At 36.4% G+C, this 23,356-nt stretch overlaps 1 protein-coding gene across 3 annotated transcripts; it reads right to left on the bottom strand.

Moving 5' to 3' along the window:
* Positions 1 to 1,587: 1,587 nt before the first annotated feature.
* LOC113235816 lies at positions 1,588 to 22,281 on the bottom strand. 3 transcript variants are annotated; one of them, XM_026471722.1, is made up of 11 exons: positions 22,169 to 22,281; positions 21,766 to 21,877; positions 18,873 to 19,004; positions 17,379 to 17,437; positions 16,288 to 16,444; positions 15,463 to 15,631; positions 14,609 to 14,791; positions 11,656 to 11,803; positions 9,530 to 10,228; positions 5,955 to 6,051; positions 1,588 to 2,995 (listed from the first exon to the last, which is right to left on the bottom strand). In XM_026471722.1, the coding sequence occupies exons 1-11, from the start codon at positions 22,230 to 22,232 to the stop codon at positions 2,797 to 2,799; spliced, it is 2,019 nt and encodes a 672-aa protein (XP_026327507.1). In that variant the 5' UTR covers positions 22,233 to 22,281; the 3' UTR covers positions 1,588 to 2,796. The 3 variants fall into 3 exon arrangements, with proteins under 3 accessions (XP_026327507.1, XP_026327508.1, XP_026327509.1); XM_026471723.1 differs by lacking the exon at positions 22,169 to 22,281 and adding an exon at positions 21,983 to 22,094 and having other exon boundaries at positions 1,589 to 2,995; XM_026471724.1 differs by lacking the exon at positions 9,530 to 10,228 and having other exon boundaries at positions 1,596 to 2,995.
* Between the last annotated feature and the right edge of the window lie 1,075 nt (positions 22,282 to 23,356).

Raw genomic sequence — 23,356 nt, 5'->3', positions numbered from 1 at the left:
ATTATTTATATTATAAATTTATTAATATTTTACACGCCTTTCCCCAGGGCTAAAAGACAAACTTTTGGTATTTTTCAAGAGTACTGCGGTATTCCTCGTTAATGGCACTGTCGGCCGGGGTCAGCGATACCAATTCAGGAACCAGTGAACGACACTATATATTAATTATTGTAGCCACCCGGCAGTAACTATATCCTAGGAATAAAAAACAAATTCTATTGCCATTTCATTGGAAGTGGTTTGTACAAGAAATAGCGATAGAAATAGATGGGCGAGTTCAATAATTTTGGACATTAAAGTGCCGTGCCCGGGACATAGACGGGCCGTGCTCCGTAAGAGGTTCAAAAAAAATATCACTGCGTATGTTTCCTATAAACTTGTTCACACATGTCGGGCCCGGAGTTCGTACAACTAGCACGGCCGTCCACGGCCGTGATATGTTTAGATAATCCTTTAAAAAGTTTACTCTGTAATCAGTTAGTATACAGATAACAAATGCAATAGGATATTATATAAACGTATAAAAATCTTATGTCAAATAATGGCTACACCTAACACTAACCTGGCACTGATCTATCACAGTATTATTAATTTGTTTACATTCAATTCCAAAAACTTTGTTGACACTGAATTCACAGTTTCATTAAACAATTTCACTAGACGAGTGTTATCAGAGAATTACACAACAAAATCGTTAGTGTCGACAAGTCTTGTTACGTGAAACAGTTTTAAAATATTAAAGAAAAACTAATTATAAAATAGGCTAGTCAGTAAAATAAAATAAACGTTGAAGAAATTATAACAAGTGATAAAGTTACGTAACATCAAGTGAAGTGATAGAAATAGTATATGAAACTATACAGAGTGACAAAAAAACAATGGTACATAAAGGTGTTCCTCATAAATGCAATGTTGCGACGGCCCTTGAACCGAATATTACGTTTAGTTACCTGAAGTTAAACGTTTGCTGCAAAAGTAACATTTACATTTATTTAATCACGAATTCTAAATGTAAAGAATATATTTGTGTACACGTCTAAATCCCAAAAAAAAGAGATACCTACGCTCGAGTAAAATTCTAACCAGTAATTGATTGATTTCACTTTGTTTGCGCCATCTCTGACTAACTTAACTATTTATAATTCACAATAAGTTTTTTTACAATTTCAAAAGTCTCATCGTTCTCAAAAGTTTCTTACATATTACGCGAGAGGGTCAAAGTTAAAACACTGTTTAAATGCTTGGATACCAATTAGCATTAAGGTAAGCAGTTTCTGCTAATATAAGCAGGAGAACTGTCCTGAATGTTTCATAAAATAGTGAGTGTTTATTTTTTATTTTTTTGGTTGAGTCGTTTCGCGGTTCACGTAAGCGTTTAAAAAAATCTGCGAACGCACTTATTCATGATAAGAAAAATAAAACAATGTTTACGTAAAATTAGGAGAACTATCTCCTTCATGCCCAATTCATTTTTTCCACCCTGTATGTGTACATACAGTTCTATTATTACTAATAATTTTCAATATTATGTTATAAAAAAATAAAGAGCATTTTTGTACGACACCTCGGTTCTATGTCCCTTAAACTAATTGTAAATAGAAGTTATAAATCATTAACACAAACGCATCTAAATTTTGTTCTACTTATTAATTAATTTTAATGTTCACCACCAAATCACAACTTTAATTTTCACCTGTCTTTAAAGTTTTATACAATACTTGGATTTCGTATCGTGGTCTACACTACAGTCTGCATTCCGTCTTTGGGTCTTAAAACATAAGACCATTATCATAAGTTTGAAAATTAGAAAAATACTGAAAGTATGTTATTGCGAATAATGTAATTATTTTTATTTATACATATTTAGTTATCCATTTTTTTTAAATCGTGTTTTTTCAATTATACAATTTCAAGTTAGCGCGTTTGCGCCCTCAATCCGATAAATATTCGTGCCGAATTCGAGACCATACAAATCTACAAAACTCGGACCGTACCCACTTCGGATGTCGCTTGCAAGTGATTCAAATCAGAGAAAATACAAATATCGTTTGTACGCCTAGAAATAAAATGATCCCTGTGACATTTGGGCCGTCATTTCCCTGTAGTGCAACATATTAGATTTTTTCCAATTGATTAATGTAACCTACGATATAGAGGCGTTACAAAAGGGTCCGTGACATTCAACGACTTATTCTAAATTTTCCACAGGCGCTGCAATTTACATACTTTGTACGGAAGACGATTTGCTTTCGAATTACATATGTGCTCTGCGGCAAGGATTCATTTAATAAATGAAATTTAAAACTGCACTGTCGAACAACAATTAAATTACATGAACACAATTGTGTGAACAGTTTTATGTGTTCAAAACTCGAAAGTTTAAAATATATTTGAACATTGAATATACCAAGCGTCAGAGGTATACTGACGCGTCCACCAAGTTCTACCTTTAGATTACATGAACACAATGGTATGAACACAGTTTTATATATTCAAAATTCCAAAGTTTAAAATATACATGTAGATTGGGTACACCTTTAACCTAAAATTACAGCAAATTTCCAGTATTTATTAATCAATTTCACTTGTTTAACTTTGATTCGAATACTTAAATTAATTTAACAAACTAGTTCTTAGGCTTTAGTTTTAGTGATTGCTATGTATTGGTATTGAAATTTGTTTCGGATCTAAATAGCGTATACTCATTTGTTGTTTCAAACAAACTTTTTGGTGTCTTTTATGGATTTAGTTCCGAAAAAAAAAGTTTCATTTCATGACGAATTGCAATTTTAAAATTTACATTGGCACATCGGCAACGTATTCTATCCTCAGCAATAAGTCCATGAAGTCCTGAGCATTGAACCACCTCCAAGGCACCGGGGAGGCGTCCCTTACGCAACGCGCATTCCAGCGGCGTGACACGCCGTATAGCACGGAAACGGCGCAGAGAAAACACACCACAGCGAAGATTTGGAATAGACATTTGAGGGGATCCCTGGAAATAGACATATGTTTATAATACAGATTTAAAAAAATGGATACTATTATACAACATCATCATGAACCCTGTCACTTCCCCCTGGGCACGCGAAAAGAGAGGGTTTAGAACGCCACCCTGTCTCAAAGCGAGTTAGTGACTCCACACGTTTTCCAAACGTGTGCGAGGTGTCACTCTTTCTTAAACCAAATAATCTCAAAAAATAAAACATATTCTTAAGCTTATTAACAGATTATAAATATTCGATATCAGCTGATAAATAAATAAATTTGATAGGCTTGCTCTATTGCTTGTTTGAAGGCAAAAGATCTGTCGGCGAACTACAACGACTGCTAAATAAGTATAGAACGATAATTTGCCGCTTGTTTAGTCTGCTGGTGTATCTATTATTATCAGTTTTCTTTAAGCTTTTCCTTCGTTACATTATAGCAATAAAACATTCCTAGACAGTTTAATTTTCGTCACGCAACCGCTTTCTTCAAGAGCAGCTTACCAACTAGCAAAATTTTTCGAGAGCTAGCCCTAGCCCTACTGTTCGCTGGTCTACTGCTCACTCACCACCAACCAAACTGTTAAGTTGGCCAAGTATGCGCGCTAGCAGTCCAACCCGCCTTAACTATCGGCGGATAGATAGTCTGTAGTTTTGGGGGGTCTTAAATGCAATGTTTTGGCGCGTTACCATAATGTCGTGACGATAGATAGTTGTGCAGTTTAAAGTGACTTGTATATTTAAATGCAGTTGTTCGCACATAGAACAACATGATTAACTGTACTTTTTTGGCGTGGCGACGACAGACTGTCGTGACAATGGGAAAAGCTAGAACGACAGTCGTCCAACGATAAATAAAACGTCACGACAAAATTGTGACGACAGATAATCGCAGCTTCAAACGATTCTGTCGTGCAAACGACAAGGCGGCTGCCGTGAACCGATAAATTGTTGTCACGATGTAGTGGGAACAGCTAGACACGACAGTCGTTCAACGGTTAATAAACGTCCACGACACGATGGTGGAACAGGCTAGACGCGACAGTCGTCCAATAAAATGTTACGACATTATGGGAACGCGCCTTTACTAAGCCAAAACTGTATACATAAATATCCCACCAAAAATCTTATATTAAGATATAAATTTTAAAATCTACGTATCTAATGTATAAAACATATCTAATGTATAAATCAAATATGATGACTACGAATGAGTGAATGTTCAAAAAAGATTTTGAAATCTACCTCGAAATTACTATAACAAAGATACTGGGTCGGATTTCGCAAAGCCGGTGTCAACCTCGCCCAGCTTCGGATCGGTTCTACTAGAACCGGTTACTAATGTCTTCAAACCATCCTTTCCTCATATTCCAATAAGCCAGATCAGGAAAGCCGGCTTCGTGAAATCCAGGCTTTAATGAAAGGGAAAGATTTACTTGAAACAATCCGCGTAGAAAATATTGACACCGATCCGAAGTCAGTCATGGGCCATTACATTAAAGTCGTATTTGGAGTACAGATGAACTGTAACAGTTCGCTAATAATGTAAATTCTTTTCAGCTTAGGCTGCGAAAATGTAATTTGTGTTTAAAAATGTCTTTATTCATTGGACATGCTTGCTCTACGGTACTCTGCACGCTACACGATCATTAAAAAAAGCCAAGGGTTTATTTATACCGACGCCAACTTTATTTTTTGGTCATTTTCTGTTATTTTTGTAAACAGCCATATTTATTTACTAATAATATGCTCCCCGAATTTTGTGAAAAACAAACTAAGAAACAAAAAACAAAATTGGAAAAAACAAAAAAACTAATTTTGTGAAAAATAAATGGCAACAATAAACAAAACAAAAAGAGAACAGCTCCTAAAATTAAGTTGGCGTAGTGTTAATTGGAAGTATCGAGATTGACTATAAATTTATCCACAAGTTGCGATGTGTAGAAGGAAACCACATCGTGTCACGTGCCTACTACGGGTCAAGGTCGAAACAGGGGAATTGAAACCTTAATAAACTGCAAAACTGTCGAGTTTTACCGACCGTTCCCGACGTTTTACGAATCAAGACACACTTGCGTGAAATGCGCGTTAATTACACTTGGGGAATTAAAAGAGTCTTTATGGCATGGTATTCATATCAATCTGCCCATACATACATATTGGGTGTGTCATTGCGTATACACAGACCAAAATGAGTGTGATGTAGATACGGTAAGATACATAGTATAAATAAAACAAGTAGTATAATTCCATACAAAAACAGCAGAGGGGCTAGTATGCGTGCACGCCCGCCGCGCGCCGTGTACGGACGCACACATTATAATAATCTCGCGTTGCAATCATTATAGAATTGATAACGAACGCTTCAACGTTCGGTTGTTAACATGATTTAATTTATAAATGTGGAGTTATGTATATACAAACTTGGATTTCATTTCTTCATGATCATACTGGTATAAAATTATCAATAGGTAAGTACTGCATTTGACAAGGGGTATTTCAATACAGCACGAGAGTACTGTGATGAACACCTTATTGACAATTAGTTGTACCTACTGTAGGGCTAGCACGATAGGAGATCTTTAAACGAGAATAACAGTTTGTCGCCTCGCTCAGTCGCATCCTGTCGTATTAGCCCTGCAGCAGGTATAACTAAAATAATAATGTGACAACCCTACACTCTGAGAGATGTACGGTACGCCGAACAGACAGCAATTACACTATTTATTTTATTATAATAGTATAAAAAAATAATAACATTAATTTTTTTATATAAATATTTATATATAAAAATTAGTGTTATTATTCATCCCATTGCGATAAAACTTTTGTGAGTTATTATGCCTGCGCTCGCAAACGTTTCTGAAGTATTATGTCCAACTGCTGGGGACGTTTCTTCTCTATGTATAGAGTTAAGGGCAAAGTCCATTATTATAACTTGTAGATGATAAGTATTAAAATACCCACCACAAATATCGCCTTAAGCCGCTGTGGGGCACGACTGTGTTTCGTTTCACGCAATCTGCGCATGGTACTTCCACTTGAGTAGACACTGACATTACATCTGAAATAAATTTAAAGTTACTTCAGACACTTCATGTATCAATTTTTATGTAATTATAGCTTTTTTATATAATACCAAGTAACGGGACGAATAAGTCGTGCGCCTGGTTGTAAGCGACACACCTGTCCATTAGAGTTGCAGTGCCATTCAGAGCTATAAATCCCAAAGATCTTAGTGGCACTGCCACTGCGCCCGTCACGCTGAGACATAACTTGATAAATCCCATGTTTCTATAATTTCACCAGCACCCTTACCCCTCCAAACCGCGTGGCGACAGAAATAGGTAAGGTGGCAGTACTTCCATGGACGAACTCTTTCACAAGGATTTCTACTGTTACTTAGCTAAAACTACTTTAAAAATTTCTTTCTATTTACTTCCAATTATTTTTTGACAACGTGACACAGAATAATCATAAGTAAGGTCTGGTGGGTAAGAGGAATACCGAGGGACGAGACCTGAAGCCTTAACTCATCATCTTAAGAGTTTAGTACTAATAGTCTCTCCGTCGATAAAACAGATAAACAAATTTGTTTAAACGATTTTAAAGAGATGTCGCCACGATGCTCCAAATCTAAAAGGCGGTAAACATAACCGTTATAAGAAATAAGATGAATGTTCCTCTTACTTATTGGGGAAAAATCGTTAGCACAATTTGCACGTTTTCAGAAAATACCTCGTAAGTATTGAATTTAGCGTAATGATTGTAAAAACACGTAAAGCTGAAAAACAAAGTTCGGTGTACATCAAAATTCTTATAAAACTTTATCTGTTCTTTCAAGATCTAAAAACATTTGACTCAAAATAAAGTACATCTTGTATTCCTCATACCCCACCTGACCTTAATTAACATCAGTCATGAATTAAATCAAATGAACACGTGTAAAGTTAAAGCTCTTGAAATATTTACCATCAATAAGGTGTTATTAAGTTCGTCTTTTTTGAAGACGGAAGTAAAACGACATTTCCGTGGTTGCCAGTTTTCTTAAAATTTTAAATAGTCATGTAGTTGTCGATAGATTCATCGATACATTGTGAAAGAAGTTAAAATTTTGCCAAACATGTCGGAATTGTGAATGTTACGACGCGACGTTCTAATGATTACTAATTGCGTTATTGTCTTCTTTATTCTTATTTTAACAGTTGGTTTATTAGTATCAAATTAAATTTTTATTCATATACATTTCAATAACAATAGGTGTATTTGATTATATATATTTATTTAAAATGCAAAACTTTAAAATATGTCTCTTGTTTGTATTTTTAATAGACATAGTTCTAAATGCAGTGGATGTGTATGAACTTACAAAAAGTGACAATTTAAGTGAGTCTGTGCCCGGTGTGTAGTTGGAAGAATAATGGGTCGGTAATTATTCAAATGCATAAAGTTCAGACTATTTACTGCATAATAGTAACCAACATTCAGTCGACATACGATAGTCGATAGACTATTTATCGACTGCAATCACTAGTTTCTTGCACGCGGGCAACACTTCATTTTACTCCATCTTCAAAAAAGACAAACTATAGTGGTCTAATCTTCATTACCCTAATATAGAAGTACATTCTCTCTGATACCAATCAATAAAAAGATTACCTGTTAACTAGTCAAAATGATTGTAATATTTATCTGTAATGAATATCGTAATGCTTTTAGTACACATTATATTAGTATATTTTTGTGAAAATATCCCACTGGATTGTTATTATTATTGATAGAGAACGGTATATATTGGGAGCGCAGTAGCCCCAGTTATGTTAGACACACTAGTTCGAGCCTTCACAAAGAAGGAACTTATCTTTGTGTTTGTTCGGTCTTTTCTATCAATAATAATAGTCAAAATTAATACATATCGATTATTAGGTAAAGGTATCTTATTATGGAATTTTAAAGAAGAGTAAATTCTTGTATAGAATAAAATGTTAATAATTAAGATTCAGGTTTTACTTTACGAAAAGCCATGTTGACAAAGATGGAAGTAAATTAATTTGCTACCTCGTGTGAACGAACGTGAAAATTAAATCACGCAAAATAATAAGAATATTTATAATGAAATTTTGAAAGATTTACTTACACGCTTAGATACGCGGAGTAGGAAATTAATTTACTTCCATTTTTTAGGAATAAATGTGTTCCAATAGATTCGTCTAAAGTGTGTCGCTCAAAAGCGAAAATAAGGCACCGTTACCTACATGTCAGTATGTATAATTATAACTACATTTACACTACAACTACACTAACAAAGTATCGTACATAAATTTAAAATAAATACACATACACTTTCAGCGAAGTGGATGTATTACCACTTGCAGGGTTCGTTTTGTTCGTAGCGATTACAACGGCGTTTAAAAGCCAGATGTTGTTATTCTAAACAAAAATTTCACGAAAAAAATGTGTCAACAAAATAAGAGACGGGTCTAGCTACAACCGCTGCTTACAAACAAAATTATTGTTTGTGACTTGGAAAGCATCAACTTTGCTGATGGTACCACAATATAAACGTACTAATCTTTGCTATGTACTTATAAACTTTCGTACAATATGATTATTTTCCAACACCTAGGACAACACAACTACAACAATAAAATGAAGGACGATCACAAAATGTCTAATGACATCAGATATTTTTCGCGGGCATATCGCGTTTGAGCTCACCTTAAATCAGTTAGTTAGGCAAAATAAACCAATATCCAGACTAAATAGGAACCACATTCTATTAAACTAACTCGACATGACTCGACGATGAGTGAAGGGATTACAATATTTGTAGACCCATTGTAACAAATTTGCAACTAAAAAGCCAAGTGGCCTGGTCTCAAACTAGGGAATTCCTTGTATTATAAGTACCAAAGCAACGGAATTCACTCCAGGGTACTACCCAGAACACAGACCAGAACCAATTTAGAAAAGTTAATTTCTCAAATTGGTAGTACTGAGAATCGAACTCGGGTATTCATTCAGCGCCCACAGTGCAAACCGTTAAGCCACCGAGGTCGTCAATAAGTAGTATTAAGTTATCAACTTTAAAGCGCAGGCCACACCTTGAACGAAAATAAGCTAACTTAGCTTAGCTCACGTAGCCGGGCCACCTTTACATACTTCGGTTCACACCGCGAACTAAGCTAACCGAGCTACTAGAACTAACTCAACGATCCCGCTAAGCCATGTAAAATATGTCGCCCTTCTGCCGCTCTTCACACCCGCCTTGTATTCATAGTGTAGCATGTCACTACTTACTACGTAATTTCTTAGTTTAGCTTTGGATGCAACTACGAAGCTAGGCTAAGTTAGCAGGCATAGTTGGTTGCATGCAACTACGTGAGCTAAGCTAAGTAAGCTTAGCTTCGTTCGCGGTGTGGCCTGCGCTTAAGTGTCAATTTGAATTAGACAATGGAAGGTGGTCTCACTCGCTTTATATATCCGCTTAAAACAACTGACGACCGACTAAACGATATCCTACAAAACATAAGAGAAGTTACCGCTTTCAGTCTGACATTCAGCGCTACATTTATCGTTGTTCAAAACGTCCAATCTGTCTGTCTGTTCCATAACCGCCGCTTCCAAAATACCAAGTTTCGATTGCAAGCTATGTACCACAGTTTGCAAGTAATTATTCGTATCTTTGCCTTCGTCTAGAAACTTATCTAACAAATCCAAATTACCCTCATAAGTGGCAAGTTCTTGTTGTAAGTCTTTTATCGTCGTTTGGGATAACTTTAAATCACATTCTAATTTGGTCGAGTAATTGTGAAGCTTTTCACATTGAAAACATTTTATGCATTCGATATTATTGTTTGTTTCTTTTGAACTTTCGATTGTCACTAATTCCGGTTGTGTACTATTGTCTTGTACTTTACAATCGCAGATATAATCTTCTGTCTGTGTTCCTTGAGTATATTTGTCAACTATTTCGGTTTGTGATATTAGACTTTCTCCACTATCATATTTGGATCCGTCATTTTCATCAAAGTCTTCATCAGTTTGAGTTCCAATGGTAAAGCAACAATTTTCAAAATTATCTATGCAGTTATCAAATTGATTTTCGTTGACTTCACTTGCGTTTTGTCGTGGAAGACAGAAGCTGAGTCGGATCTCGTCAAATAAAGACATATTAGTGGGTCGACCTTGATCTTCCTTTAACGCGCATAAGAATGATTCTTCGTCAAGAAGTTGGTGTTCTATTGGAATGAACGAATTAAATGTATAAGCCAAATTCCAACCCAGTTAATGAATAATTTTGCAAAAAAGTGCAAAGGTTGTAAAGGCGGAGACTGGCCGGATCATTTCAGCGCAACGTAACATGTGAACATTCGTACAGAGCTAGCAAGTCACGCGACTTGCGCGAGCCTTGTCGATTCCCATTTGAATTGAAATCAGCCTGCCGATCGCCGCGAGCGCCGCGCTCTCCACCCGGTTGTCGATTTTTTGACGAATCTCTTTGAGCGTTACGTTACCCCTCAATTTTAAGTCAATACAGCTCGGAGCGACGTCGTCGCGATTTATGTTAAAGAACAATTTATCATATACTCAATTATGCTTCTGCTTTTATACAACTTAAAATTTTGTTTTTCATAATTTGGATTATACCATGATTGAGTGAAATCACAGAACCAAGTATCAGGAGTTCGCCATTTGACGTTTCAACTGCGAAGCACGGCCGAGCGCGGAGTTCAAAACGAGCAATTGCACCGGTCAGTTAATGCTGTAAGGTAACACGCTCGCCGCGAATGTTACGTTACGATAAGATTGTCGGTCAGTCGCCACCTTAAGACATACATTTTCTGATGAAAAAACAACACAATTAGCATGTTATATACATGGACAAACAATTTGTTTGAATGAATGACTGAACAGTGCTAGCACACTAACATTACAGTATTGTTGTATGATGTTGCGTATTACTCTAGAATGTTTTCCCGTTAAGTAAATTTGCTTTACATCTAAAGAACTATTAGCATAGTATAATAAGGCAAGTATGGTAACTCCATACAAACAAAGCAGCACGGCCTTGTATGTGTGCACGCCCGCCGCGCGGCGTGTACAGACGCACACAGTCGCATAATCTCGTGGTGCACTCGCGTTCCTATATATAGCTCGGGTCGTCACATCACAACGTCTTTATTGTTGTTTGTGCTAGTTTGATCAAGAGTGCCACAAATTCAGAATCGTTCAGCAATTAATTTCTATTTCATAATCATACTCCATAATCAAGATACCAGTCGTGATGCTGGTATAAAAATATGAATACGTAAGTACTTACTGCATTTAACAAAGGTTATTTTAATATCTCTCTACGAGAATACTGTGTTGAACGCCTATATTTTCACAAATAATGTTTTAACTCAAATAATAATGTGACAACCCTAGCGAAGTGTAAAGAGAAAAGGCGGAAGTTGGAGTACTTGCTCTTATTATACTATGTTATTAGTTTCAGTGTAAAAATATTTGCGACGACACAGAGATACATACTAATTTGTAAGTTTCCATTTTTTACCGCAAGTGATTAGCCAGTTTTGAACATCATACTGCATTCTTAACAGGAAAAAAGATTAAAAAATACACCTCTCGCATTTCGTGGATTCATAGTATAACGGATAAGGCTTACCGGATGTGAAGCGGCTGTCAGCGTTAAGCGTGTCGAGTGCCGTGAGCATTTGCTCGTCAGTGTATGAGACGTCGATGGACCGGTCAAGACGGAGTTGGGTCTGGTTCGATTTGTTCAACAACTCCTTTAGCTCCATCTCTAGGAGTACCTGAACATAAATTTCAACTGTATTTATTGAGATTTTTCGTAAAATAACTCCCCTAGTTTCTATTTTATTTATTATTTATTTGTTTTATTTTATTTTAACTTATTGGAAGACCAACGGCTATCTTACAGAGTAAAAACTGAAATAATAATGGAGATCCAGTTATAGGTCCTCACCGATAGACACACATTAAGTTGATTAATGAGCATTATATTATAACTATATAACTAGTAACTATAAATATAGGTAATGGCATTTTCGCAACATGTAGTAAATACCTACTCGCCAAAAAAACAAACTACTAAGAATACGCTTCTCCGACGCAAAACTAGTGTCAAAAACGTCAATATTGACTTGCTTGGACAAAACATTGAAGCTATTACTCGCATGTATTTCGCCGAAAATTCGAAGAGCCCAGAGATACGCACAAAAATGGACTTTGTCACGACTTTGAAACCTAAAGGATTTTGTCACGATTTTCGGAGAGTCCACGGCACCAGAAGCAATTTTTCGCAAAAATACTAGGTCTGCTATCTGACGTTTCACCTCTAGTGGCAAAAGATGATGTTTCTTACATATATCAAGATATCGGTGTGACTCGTACCGCTACGCTCGTTTTGTTATGATTGTGAATACAAACTACAACAAAGTAGAACAGTACAAGATCTATATCAAAAACACATACGAGAATTTCGACGACTCTGTAACTGGACCCGTGGCTCTCATGGTTAGAGCAATGCTATGGTGCAGCATGGACGTGGGTTCAAGTCCCACCAGTTCAACGAAAATATTTCTGTGCGTTCGATCTTTGTATTCATAAATTTTAACACGTACATCGCCGTGGTGGGTCAAAATGACCAGCATCTCATCTATATATTGGGGCTCTGTGAGGGGTTAAAATGACCGGCACGTCGCACCTAACTTTGCGATGCTCATTCACGCTGCAGGTGGCAAACGCTACGTATTTAGCCATATAACATGACCGATGCCTCATGCTATTTTAACTGCCTCCGTGGCCGAACGGTTACCATGCCGGACTGCCACGCAGAGGTCCCAGGTTCGATTCCCGGGCCGGGAGAAATACTTGTATGGCCTACATTTATTTCTCTCGTGAGTTTGGGTGTAATTTGTGGTTGTCTATGTGTGTGTCCATGGCACCCGCGACACAGGGTTTCCCTAGTGCGGGGCTATGTTGAGTGTGAGCGTTATTATTATTATTATATTATAGATGTGGCCCTGATGAACTGCTGTTGCCACTTGGATTTTAGGATTTTTGATGGCTATGTATGCCATCAAAAATCCTAAAAAGACTAAACGGAAAAAGTATATATATTTCGAATAAAAAAAAAAAGGTACTTTAATTTTAAATTGGATTTAAAAGTTACACACTAAGCAAAAAAAAATGGTTAATGTGAAATGTCAATCTCAAATGAAAGACGTACATGAGTTTTAGGTAAACATCGATGGAACATTACGTGTACATAGTCTGCCCGGCATAGCGATCGGCGCGGCCTAAACGTAATAATTATTGCGTTTAGGCCGCACCGGGTTATAATGCCCGGCACTAAATATAATCCCAAACTAGAGCCAAATAATGAAATATCGAAAAAAAATTATATACGTATACAAATTGAGACCAAAAACAGCCATATAGCCAATGTCATAATTTGAACATTTTTGAAAATTTTAGTCAGCGACGAACGTGTTAACTGTTAGGCTTCATGTTACATCTAACAAGCTCCAAATGTGTGGTTTCCATATAAAATTGACAGCAATGTCAATCGCACTTAGTGAGAAACTTGTGTGTGTGATAATTTCGCGAGCCTCGTAACTTTGTGGCTGATGTTTCCAGTCTCTGAAATATTGAAACATATGAGGCCGAAGTCAATTTTTTATTCTGGTTGTATGGACGTAAAAACACTGTACATCGTAGCTTGGTAAAATTGGTGGAGATTGAAAAACTCTATCTGAAACTACAGTAAACGCCCTTTATATCTTACGTTCCTACTACACAGGATTATTTGTAAAATACTAAAAATCTTGCAGGACTATATTACTAACTAAAACCATAAACAACAACAACTTTTGTTCCATGGCTTTTATTAATACATCACATTTTACTGTCGCACAAAAATATAAATATTTAAATAGATTGTTCTAAATCGTTAGAATCACAGACACTTTCTTTCATCTGTGGAACTCTTGAGTGGCAACAAAAGGAAGCGTTAGCGTAAATCTCAGTTCGATGCAACTTACTATAAATACACATCTAAAAAGTAGACAGATAGTAGTTACAACAAAAATTTTTTGGTACATTTATTGCCTTGTAAAAAGTTATGTAACAAAAGTTATTGTTTATGATGTTAGTAATATAGTCCTGCGAGATTGTTAGTATTTAAAAAATAATCCAGGGGCCTTACCATGAACTCTTATTACAGTTCAGTATAGGTTCGTAACGACAAAAAAAGGGATGGTGATATACTCTTTATGTAGTGCTGTCTCACAACGATTCATTTTTGCTCCTAAATTTTTTTTTATTTATTTAATTTTTTTATTTTGTTGGTTGGTTGATTTGAAAAAACAAATATACGCGATTTAAATCATCATTATTATTAATCATTAGTATTTTAACTTAATAATGAATTTCTTTAAAATATCATATTTTAACTGCCTAAATGTCTAGCCTATAAGTATCAAGTCTCGTTTTATTTTTACAGCGATTTTCGAGACCGCACCGAGTCTCTTTTTTTTTGCCGGGACGCGAAAATACAGCGAGAGTGAAAGCCTCAGTGGGGTGTGCATAATTACCTTTTCCTTAATAATCTGCTGCATAAACTCCTCCTGGTCCTGCAGCCGCGTGCTCAAATCGGCATTTTCCGTTTTGAGGGTCTCATTTTCCTCGAGCAACGCGGACTGTCGCGACGCGTACATCTCATTGATGCGATGGCACTCGTCTTTTGACTTGGTAAGAAGTTCTTGCAGGGCCGATTTCTGAATAAAAGGCTTATTAATGCAAGTTATCTGTATTTTCAGGTTAAGTGCCTAATAGTGACGAGAAGAACAAGTCTTACCGGTGGTAAGCGAGAAGCTTACCCATAACAATTGCAGTGCCACTTCAAATCGCAAATATCTAAGCGGCAGTGCCATTACATCCGTTACTCTTTGACAAGTCCCAAGTGTCCGTACTTTCACCAGCACCCTTACCTTGCAAAACCGCAATGCTCACAATATCCGCGCGGCAGAAATAGATATGGTGGCAGTACTTCCCTGGAGGAACTCTTTCACAATGAGATCTACTGCGACGAAACTTGACAAACGTCATACTCAAATTTCTGCTAACTTTTCTTGTGGATTTTGTTATTTATTTATTTATTTTATTTATTAATTTCTTAATCATGCAACTCGGGTACAGTCTATCGTACGCCACCAATTTTCGTCGGGTAATTTTACACACTCAGCTACAGTATAACAATCTTTGTGATAAGTTTGACTGGTAGACAGAAACAATTTAAAATCAACAGAGGTTGTTACATTGTCTGGTTAATTGTTAGCTGGCTTTGGTCTGGATTAGGTACCAAATGGTACGTTATTTTATGTTAGACACGAAGAATGTCCGTTGGTCAATATACAAGGCATATGACAATTAGATCAGTATCACTCACCTCGATCTCCAGTTCGGAGACATGTTCCTCCAAAACTCTGTTATTCCTTTTGCATTTGTCCAGCTCCTGTCTAGTCTCACCGAGCGCCAGCTCGCTGTTGCACAGTCGGTCACACGCGTCTTCGTAATCGCGTCGCACGTGAGTCAGCGTTATGTTCTCATCGCGTAGCCTGTACCAATGTCAATTTTTACCTAAACATCTTAACGATGAATTTTGAAAGCTTTTTTTTATAATATCAACTAGCAGGACGAACAAGTCGTGCGCCTGATTATAAGCTACACGCCTGCCCATAACAGTTGCAGTGCCACTCAGAGCTTTAAATCGCAAAGATTTGAGGGGCACTGCACTTCGACCGTCATCCTGAGACATAAGTTGACAAGTCCCATGTGCCTCTAATTTTAATAAATTTCATTCCGTCACTTGAAACAAAAAAAAATTGGGTATTTTGGCAACTCTCAATTGATATTCGAAAGGTGAATGTATTATTATTTAAAACAGATAATAATAATAACGCACACATTCAACATAGCCCATAGGCACTAGGGAAGCCCTGTCTCGCGGGTGCCATGGAGACACATATAGACAACCACAAATTACACCCAAACTCACGAGAGAAATAAATTTAGGCCATACAAATATTTCTCCCGGCCCGGGAATCGAACCTGGGACCTCTGCGTGGCAGACCGCATGGTAACCGTTCGGCCATGGAGGCAGATTTATTGCAACAGAATTGCTTGAACCTACATGCACACACCATCACCGTACTGTAAAGATTCTTCTTCAACTGGTTTTACAGTGATCCAGAACTAGTTAATCTCTACTTACATATTGAGATGTGAGCGCAAAGAGTCTCTTTCAGCGGAGAGCGCAGCCAGTGCCTCCTCGTGTTGTCGGTCAGTGAAGTCGAGCTCGGTACGCAGTTTATGGGCTAGGTGTGCTTTCTCGCGCAGTTCACTTTGCAGCTCTTCCACCAGCTGGAAACCTGTTCAATAGCAACTGTCTTGAATTCATTCACTCCACACAAATTTGATTCAAAGTGTATACCAGTGTCATTTAACTTTATTTGAAAAGAGCAATCCCTACAGTTTCTTCCTCGTTCTTCTCAGGGATGTCGGCACAGTGAACGACGTATTTAAGTGTAAATTTATTTCATCTATGGATAAATTATTATTTCACTTTGCATGTATAAATTAACCTTTTACGACCGCGGTGGCCCAAAGGATTACACTGCGGGTGCTGAATGGGGAAGTTTTTGGTTCGATTGTGGATAGAACTAATTTGGGAACTGAACATTTTTGAATTGGCTCTGATCTATCTGACTGGGTAATGTCCCGGTGTATATTCCGTTACTCAGGTACTCATTGTACACGGAATTCCCTAGTTTGAGACCGCGTAATTTATCTGACACATTATTGTTACCCAGAACAAAATGTGATTTTAATATTTATAAAAAATTACAAATCAACAAATTGTAATAACATTCTTGCTTGTTGCAAAACGGCGAACTTATCTGTACAAAATGCGTATATGTATATAATATATGGGTAATTTTATATTGAATCGCGTTTGAACATTTTATATTGAACTGCTTCGAGAGATACTGTCTATAGAAGAAACAGGTTTGTATGAAGCTCCAAGTGGCATTGCAATGTTATGGACAGGCGTGTCGGTTACCACCAGGAACACTATTTGCTCTTCTTGTCACTAAGGGTCGTATTCCAGAACTCTACTCAATGCTCAAGTCAGGACTTGAGTATTGCAGTGAGCACTGAAAATCATACTCAAGTCCTTGCCATTAGGGTCGTATTTCCAGTGCTTGAAATCATACTCTGCTCAAGTCCTGACTTGAGCATTGAGTAGAGTTCTGGAATACGACCCTTAGTATCATAAAAAAAGAAATTATTGACACTACTTACCATCTGAAGAAATACCTGAGTCAGAATCTTGAGGCATTATTCCACCTTTTAAGTTAAAACTGTAATAAAAAAAAGTGAATGTAGCAGTTGATGAATTTAACAATTCAAATTCCACAAATGAAAACAGATTTATTTGAAACTATTTAAGTTGACATTATACCTTCCGTTTGTACTAACAAACTTATCAGATATTTTTGTTTTAACTGTGTAAGTAGTACTCAGCTTCTAAAAGCGAACATTCTTCATTAATCGTTGCATAACCAGCACCTTTTTTATGTATAGAATAGAAGTAGAGAAAATGATTCATTCATAGCCAACAATAAGTAATTATATATATAAACACATGTGTTCTTACAAATAATAAAAAAGGTGAAGTAAAAAAATTAAAGGAATTAAAATTAATGAATTAATTAAATTTGTAAGTTGACGATAATATATTTTATATATTTTAATTGTGCAAGTTCTATAAATGTATAATAAATTCGTGTTTAGTGGCCTTTTGGTTCACCCTCCATTAATTAATATATCCTGTTATCCTGTTATGTTCTTGTGTGCAATAAAGACTACTGTATAGTAAAAATATCAGTCTGGTGACTGTAGCTGATCTTCTGTGGCGACCTCGCCTCGATGTATGAAAATAACTAATTGCTAGAAGAATTTTAGGGTGCTCAAAACTTAGATAAAAACTCCATGGTACTCAAAAATGGATGATGTCCATGATTATCTGGGTCCCAAATGAACAGTTTTATTGTACTGGTTTTGGGACTACAAAGTTCCTTTTAGTTTACTTGTAAGCCATTTATTGATTTTATAACAATTCGATTAGATCCGTGGCGGCAACGGTACTATTTGCTAACACAGGTTAAAGCCTTTTATGGGGTCTGGATGTTGCCTAACGGGTCAGCAGTCAATCAATGACTAATAATTACTGTATTATTCCTGTAGTATTTGTAATGGCTATCAATAAAGTTATTATTATTATCTAAAAATTCCAACTGTCAAACAGGAGACAAGTAGCATGACAAAAATATGAAAACAGACTTGGACAAGCTCTGAACGGACCTCCAAATAACAGACGATTGAGGAGGCGCCACAAGTGGGAGTACGGGAAGGAGAAATTGGAAAGACGAAGGCAGTCTAAGGCTCAATTTATATTGCCGCTGAAAGGAATGGAAGCGAATTTTTATAACGATGTTGTATGTACATAGTTCATTATACTATGTACATAACGAACTTTATGGTCCATTGTACAAACTAGATACGAGCCAAAATCTTCCGCGGAATGTGCGAGCATTCTCGAGCACGCGCGAGAATTCCGCCTTATGCAGGAGGGGCGGTCGCATGTTGCAAAAGGCATTATAAAAAAAGAACAATTCCAATACCAGCTCTGCAGCTGCAGCTCACGGTGTGAACTAAACCAAAAATATGCGGCCAGAAAATTTTATCCACTGCGACTTACAATAGTTAGAAAAAAGACAGAAGTATTTTATTCACCTTTCATCTAGATCAGCCTTCGACTTCTGGCTCTCGCTGTACTCGTGCAATGCAGTAGCCAGCTTGGTCACGTTGATTTCAGGGTTGCTGTGCTCTGGGTCCAACAAGGATCTTAGGTAGGTGTATTCAGCCCTGGGAAAACAAGTACTGGATCAATTGAATGAACAGTCAAAGAGATCGTTCAGAGAAGTACTGCCACCTTACTTATGTCTGTCGCCAAGCAGTAATGTGAGAATGATTGCGTTCCGGTTTGAAAGGGTAAGGGTGCTGGTGAAACTACAGGCGCTTGGAACTTGTCAACTTATGTCTCAAGGAGCCGGACGTAGCAACAGTGCCCCTTAGAAGATCTTTGCGATTTAAAGTTCTAATTGGTACTGCAACTGCTATGGACAGGCGTGTCTCTTACAACCAGGTACACAACTTATTCGTCCTGTCGATTGGAATCATAAAAATTTCAAAAAATTACTTAAGACTGCCTGATAAGGCAGGCCCAAGGCGAGGTGGGGTCTTCATGAATTATTTTTCGACACATGTACAGAATAATTGAACAGATTACAGAATAGTGCTGTTGTAGCCATATTTTTTAATCATGTATAGCTTATTAGTCACGTTTGTGATTAGAACAAAATACATGTGATTTATGTTTTGTAAATACATTGTTGCAAAACCATAAGGAAAATTATTTACAGTTCATTGTCCTTTATATATTATACTTGTTTAATGCCTACCTCCACGGCCGGACTGCCACGCAGAAGACCCAGGTTCGATTCCCGGGCCGGGAGAAATATTTGTATGGCCTACATTTATTTCACTCGTGAATTTGGGTGTCATTTGTGGTAGTCTATGTGTGTGTCCATAGCACCCGCGACATAGGGTTACCCCAGTGCGGGGCTATGTTGAGTGTGTGCGTTATTACTATTATATTATTATTACTAATGACATATTTATTTATATGTCATATAGTGAACAAATCAAAATCAAAACATTAAAATTTTACATGTAATACAATAAAAATGACAAGAGATACAAATTAATTATAAAACAGTCAACGACTCAGCCATGATCATGGGACCTGTATACAGCCTGAAATATTGGTTTGTTAGAATAATAAATACATTCCCAACGCGTAGGAATCGTGATAACCTAATAACTCAATTTAAACCAAATATGTTAAAGGGGCTCACTACAAAGGATTAAGAAGTGCATATTTCTATACCACAGCCAAATTTGACAGAATGTTTAATAACAAAACATAGCTAGGCAAAGAAAGATGGCATAAAATAACTTTTTTGTCAAAACTCATTATTAAACCTAGCTCAGCCCAAGGCCTTCACGCAAAATTGGAATTTAAATAGGTAATTGGTAGTTTAATTATGTACAAGTAATACTTACATGGTCAATTATTATAAAGTTTGCACCTATACCAAGTATCTATAGACACATATGATTTATGAATAAAATTATTAAGTTTTAAACACCTTTAAATACTTACTGCAAGATAGTGGATAATGATATATGAAATTAAAACAAAATTGTAAGATTTTATATGAATTCATGACATTATCTCATCCAACATCAATTTTCAATTATGAACTTATATTTACTATTCAAACTTTAATGTTTGGAATATATAAAGTAGTTTATTTTATTTGAGCTGTTGGTTTAAAAAAAGTTAATACAGCTTTTCATCATCATATCAGGATTCTTTTGGACATTGTAGAAAAAAAAAACATTTCATAAACTATGACACAAAAATATAGTCAAAATAGGAAATGACAGTATTTTTTGGCTTTAAATCGCGTGTATTTGCTTTTTTTTTAAATACAGTAGTAGCAGTACCACTGCCACCTTACCTATTTCTGGTGCCAAACAGAGTGAAAAATTAGAGCAGTCCCGTTTTAAAGGTAAGAGTGGGTGTTGGTGAAACTATAGACACATGGTATTTGTGAACTTTATCTCTCAGAGAAATCATTAATATAAATAATTAATTACTAGTAATTGGTATGATAATTACAATTAAATATATAATTAGCCCTGAAAGCAAGCGTGGGCAGCACAGAGAACTGCAAAAGGCTCAAATATGCCAAACTTGCTCAGTGCTTCAGCTTTGTGCCTTTGTGCCGTTGAATCCTTGAGGGCGACAGGCGAAACTTCTAGCGAATGAGCTGACGGATCACCTCGTACAAGACTCCAATGACCACAAGCCTGGCAGTTATTACCACTAACAAATAAGTTTAGCAATTCAAAGGGGAAACGTTGCCAGCCTTCAGGGCACAATGCCCCAGGGTACGGCGCTCAAGGAAATTTTGTATCTATAAACTTTCTTACTTTTTTCATGTATCTACCTGCTACTATATATATTTTGAAGACAAAAAAAATTTAAACCCATTATAATTAAAGTGATTGAACAAAATTCATCACAGACATGACTTCCAAGATTAGAATTATCAATAGCCTAATTTGTTTTCAGAGATAACTGTAAACCAGTCTAAGGTGAAAAAAACCCTAAAAATCATGTTTTACTTGTTAATTACATCGAATTTGGCAAGAGTACATCTGACTTTTTATCATAGCCTGTAATGGTTAAGAGTAAATTAATAATGAACAAAGACACACACATTTGAGCAAAAGCGACAAATAAAATACCATAAAAAATCTACAAGTACAATAAGACCAACATTATATGTAAGGGATATTGTCAGAAAATGAATTAACAATATAGGACAAATATTATTGTTATTGTAATGCTTCTGTCGCAATAATAGGTTTCTAAAAAGGATAGATGTATAAATGTAGAAAAAAAAGGTTCAGAGTCCAATTTACTGCATAGCAGATATTAACAATACACGACTAACTCAACAAGGATTTAGTGAAAAGGATACACAGGACTTACTTGTTAGTTTTAACGAAAGGAGCAAATTTATCCATCAAGGCATCTACGCGTAACGCACCGGCGCTTTCCGCGCCGCAGTGTTCGAAAATTTGCAGAGCCGTCACGAAATATTCTGCAAAATATATCTATATTTAGTAATAACACAACAGCGATGCTTACCAACGCGATGCCGCTACAATAAAAGTACCACTTTCAATAAAAATCACACAATACAAACCGTCCGCGCTCGTCCGGTCCAAACTCATTTTGTCAATTAGCTATTTCCAAACTTTACACGAAAATTACAACTGTTATTTAATAATAGTAAACGTAAAATTTATACCACACGCGTAAGTTAATGGTCATAAATGTTTATTTTTCATTAGCCTGAATAAATTCGTTACGCTAGATCAAAAATAGTCACCAATAAAAACGGCTGCCGCTGTCGGTTGCAGTGTTGCCAACAACCCCGGGTCCAATGTCGCCATTTATCCTAACCTTAGTAGCCTAATGTAGCCGAATTTTAACTGTGGTAGCCTAAACATCAAATGAAAAACAGCAATAAATATAACAATATTGTAGTTTAAATCAATAATTTATCCAAATGACAAATGAAAGCTAAGTAGAATCAAATAAAAGTAATAAATTGACATAATAGAGTAAATAACTGCCTATTACTCCTTCCAGATGACACCACTGTAGAGCGTTCGCTTTTGACAGCTTTAGCTATAAATTTGTCAGTGTTTTTGTAAACAAAGTCTTTAAGAAATAATTATTTATTATTATTTTACTTTATTTCTCTATTTTACTTTACTTTATTTCTGTGCAGCATTTGATTACAAAAATACGGGAATATATTGATTCCCTAAAAAACTGAAAAGAAGAAAGCTGCGGGAAAAACATCTTCGAAGGAAAAATTTTAAGGCAGTAGCCTTTTTCGTTGAGGTTATGTGCATTTCAAGTTAACCCTGAAAATAGGTTAGGCTGAAATTTTGCGAAATAAATATCATGTATTTCTTTTCATTCCTGGCACTGCTATAATTAATACTTATAGCATTATTCTACTAGTAATAATAACAATAATAATAACGCACACACTCAACATAGCCCCGCCCTAGGGAAAACCCTGTGTCGCGGGTGCTATGGACACACACATAGACAACCACAAGTTACACTCAAGTTTTCGAGAGAAATAAATATAGGCCATACAAATATTTCTCCCGGCCCGGGAATCGAATCTGGGACCTCTGCATGACAGGCCGGCGTGGTAACCGTTAGGCCACGGAGGCAGTTAACTACTACATATTACAGCTAACTAGTATATATAATCATTATTAATTTATTTTTATCTGTTTTACGTAATGAACCTATTCACAAAGTATTGAAGAAAACTGTCGTTTCGTCGCTGATTTTCGTCCTGAGTAGCCTAAATGGCGATAAATCGCCTACGTTGGCCACACTGGTCGGTTGAATGAACGAAAGTTTACATTACAATAGTGATGTGCGATCTGTGACAGAAATCACATCGCACCACAGAGCTATAATCGTACGGCCATGCATCTATTTTTCCCTATTATATTGGTCCCATGGTCACGATTGACTGAACGGCCCG

The sequence above is a fragment of the Hyposmocoma kahamanoa genome, unplaced genomic scaffold (assembly GCF_003589595.1).
Source record: "Hyposmocoma kahamanoa isolate Upper Pololo Valley unplaced genomic scaffold, ASM358959v1 88, whole genome shotgun sequence".
NCBI lineage: Eukaryota > Metazoa > Arthropoda > Insecta > Lepidoptera > Cosmopterigidae > Hyposmocoma > Hyposmocoma kahamanoa.
The sequence above is the reverse complement of the archived record's forward strand: the minus strand, read 5'-3'. Positions and strand labels throughout refer to the sequence as shown.

What these genes read in the sequence shown, in the direction of transcription:
- LOC113235816 (XM_026471722.1), bottom strand. Translation starts at nt 22,232, where the DNA reads ATGGCGACATTGGACCCGGGGTTGTTGGCAACACTGCAACCGACAGCG. An exon ending in AAGGCTGATCTAGATGAAAG is followed by an intron (nt 17,438 to 18,872) that starts GTGAATAAAATA and finishes TTTTTATTACAG; the next exon opens with TTTTAACTTAAAAGGTGGAA. An exon ending in TTGCGCTCACATCTCAATAT is followed by an intron (nt 15,632 to 16,287) that starts GTAAGTAGAGAT and finishes ACATTGGTACAG; the next exon opens with GCTACGCGATGAGAACATAA.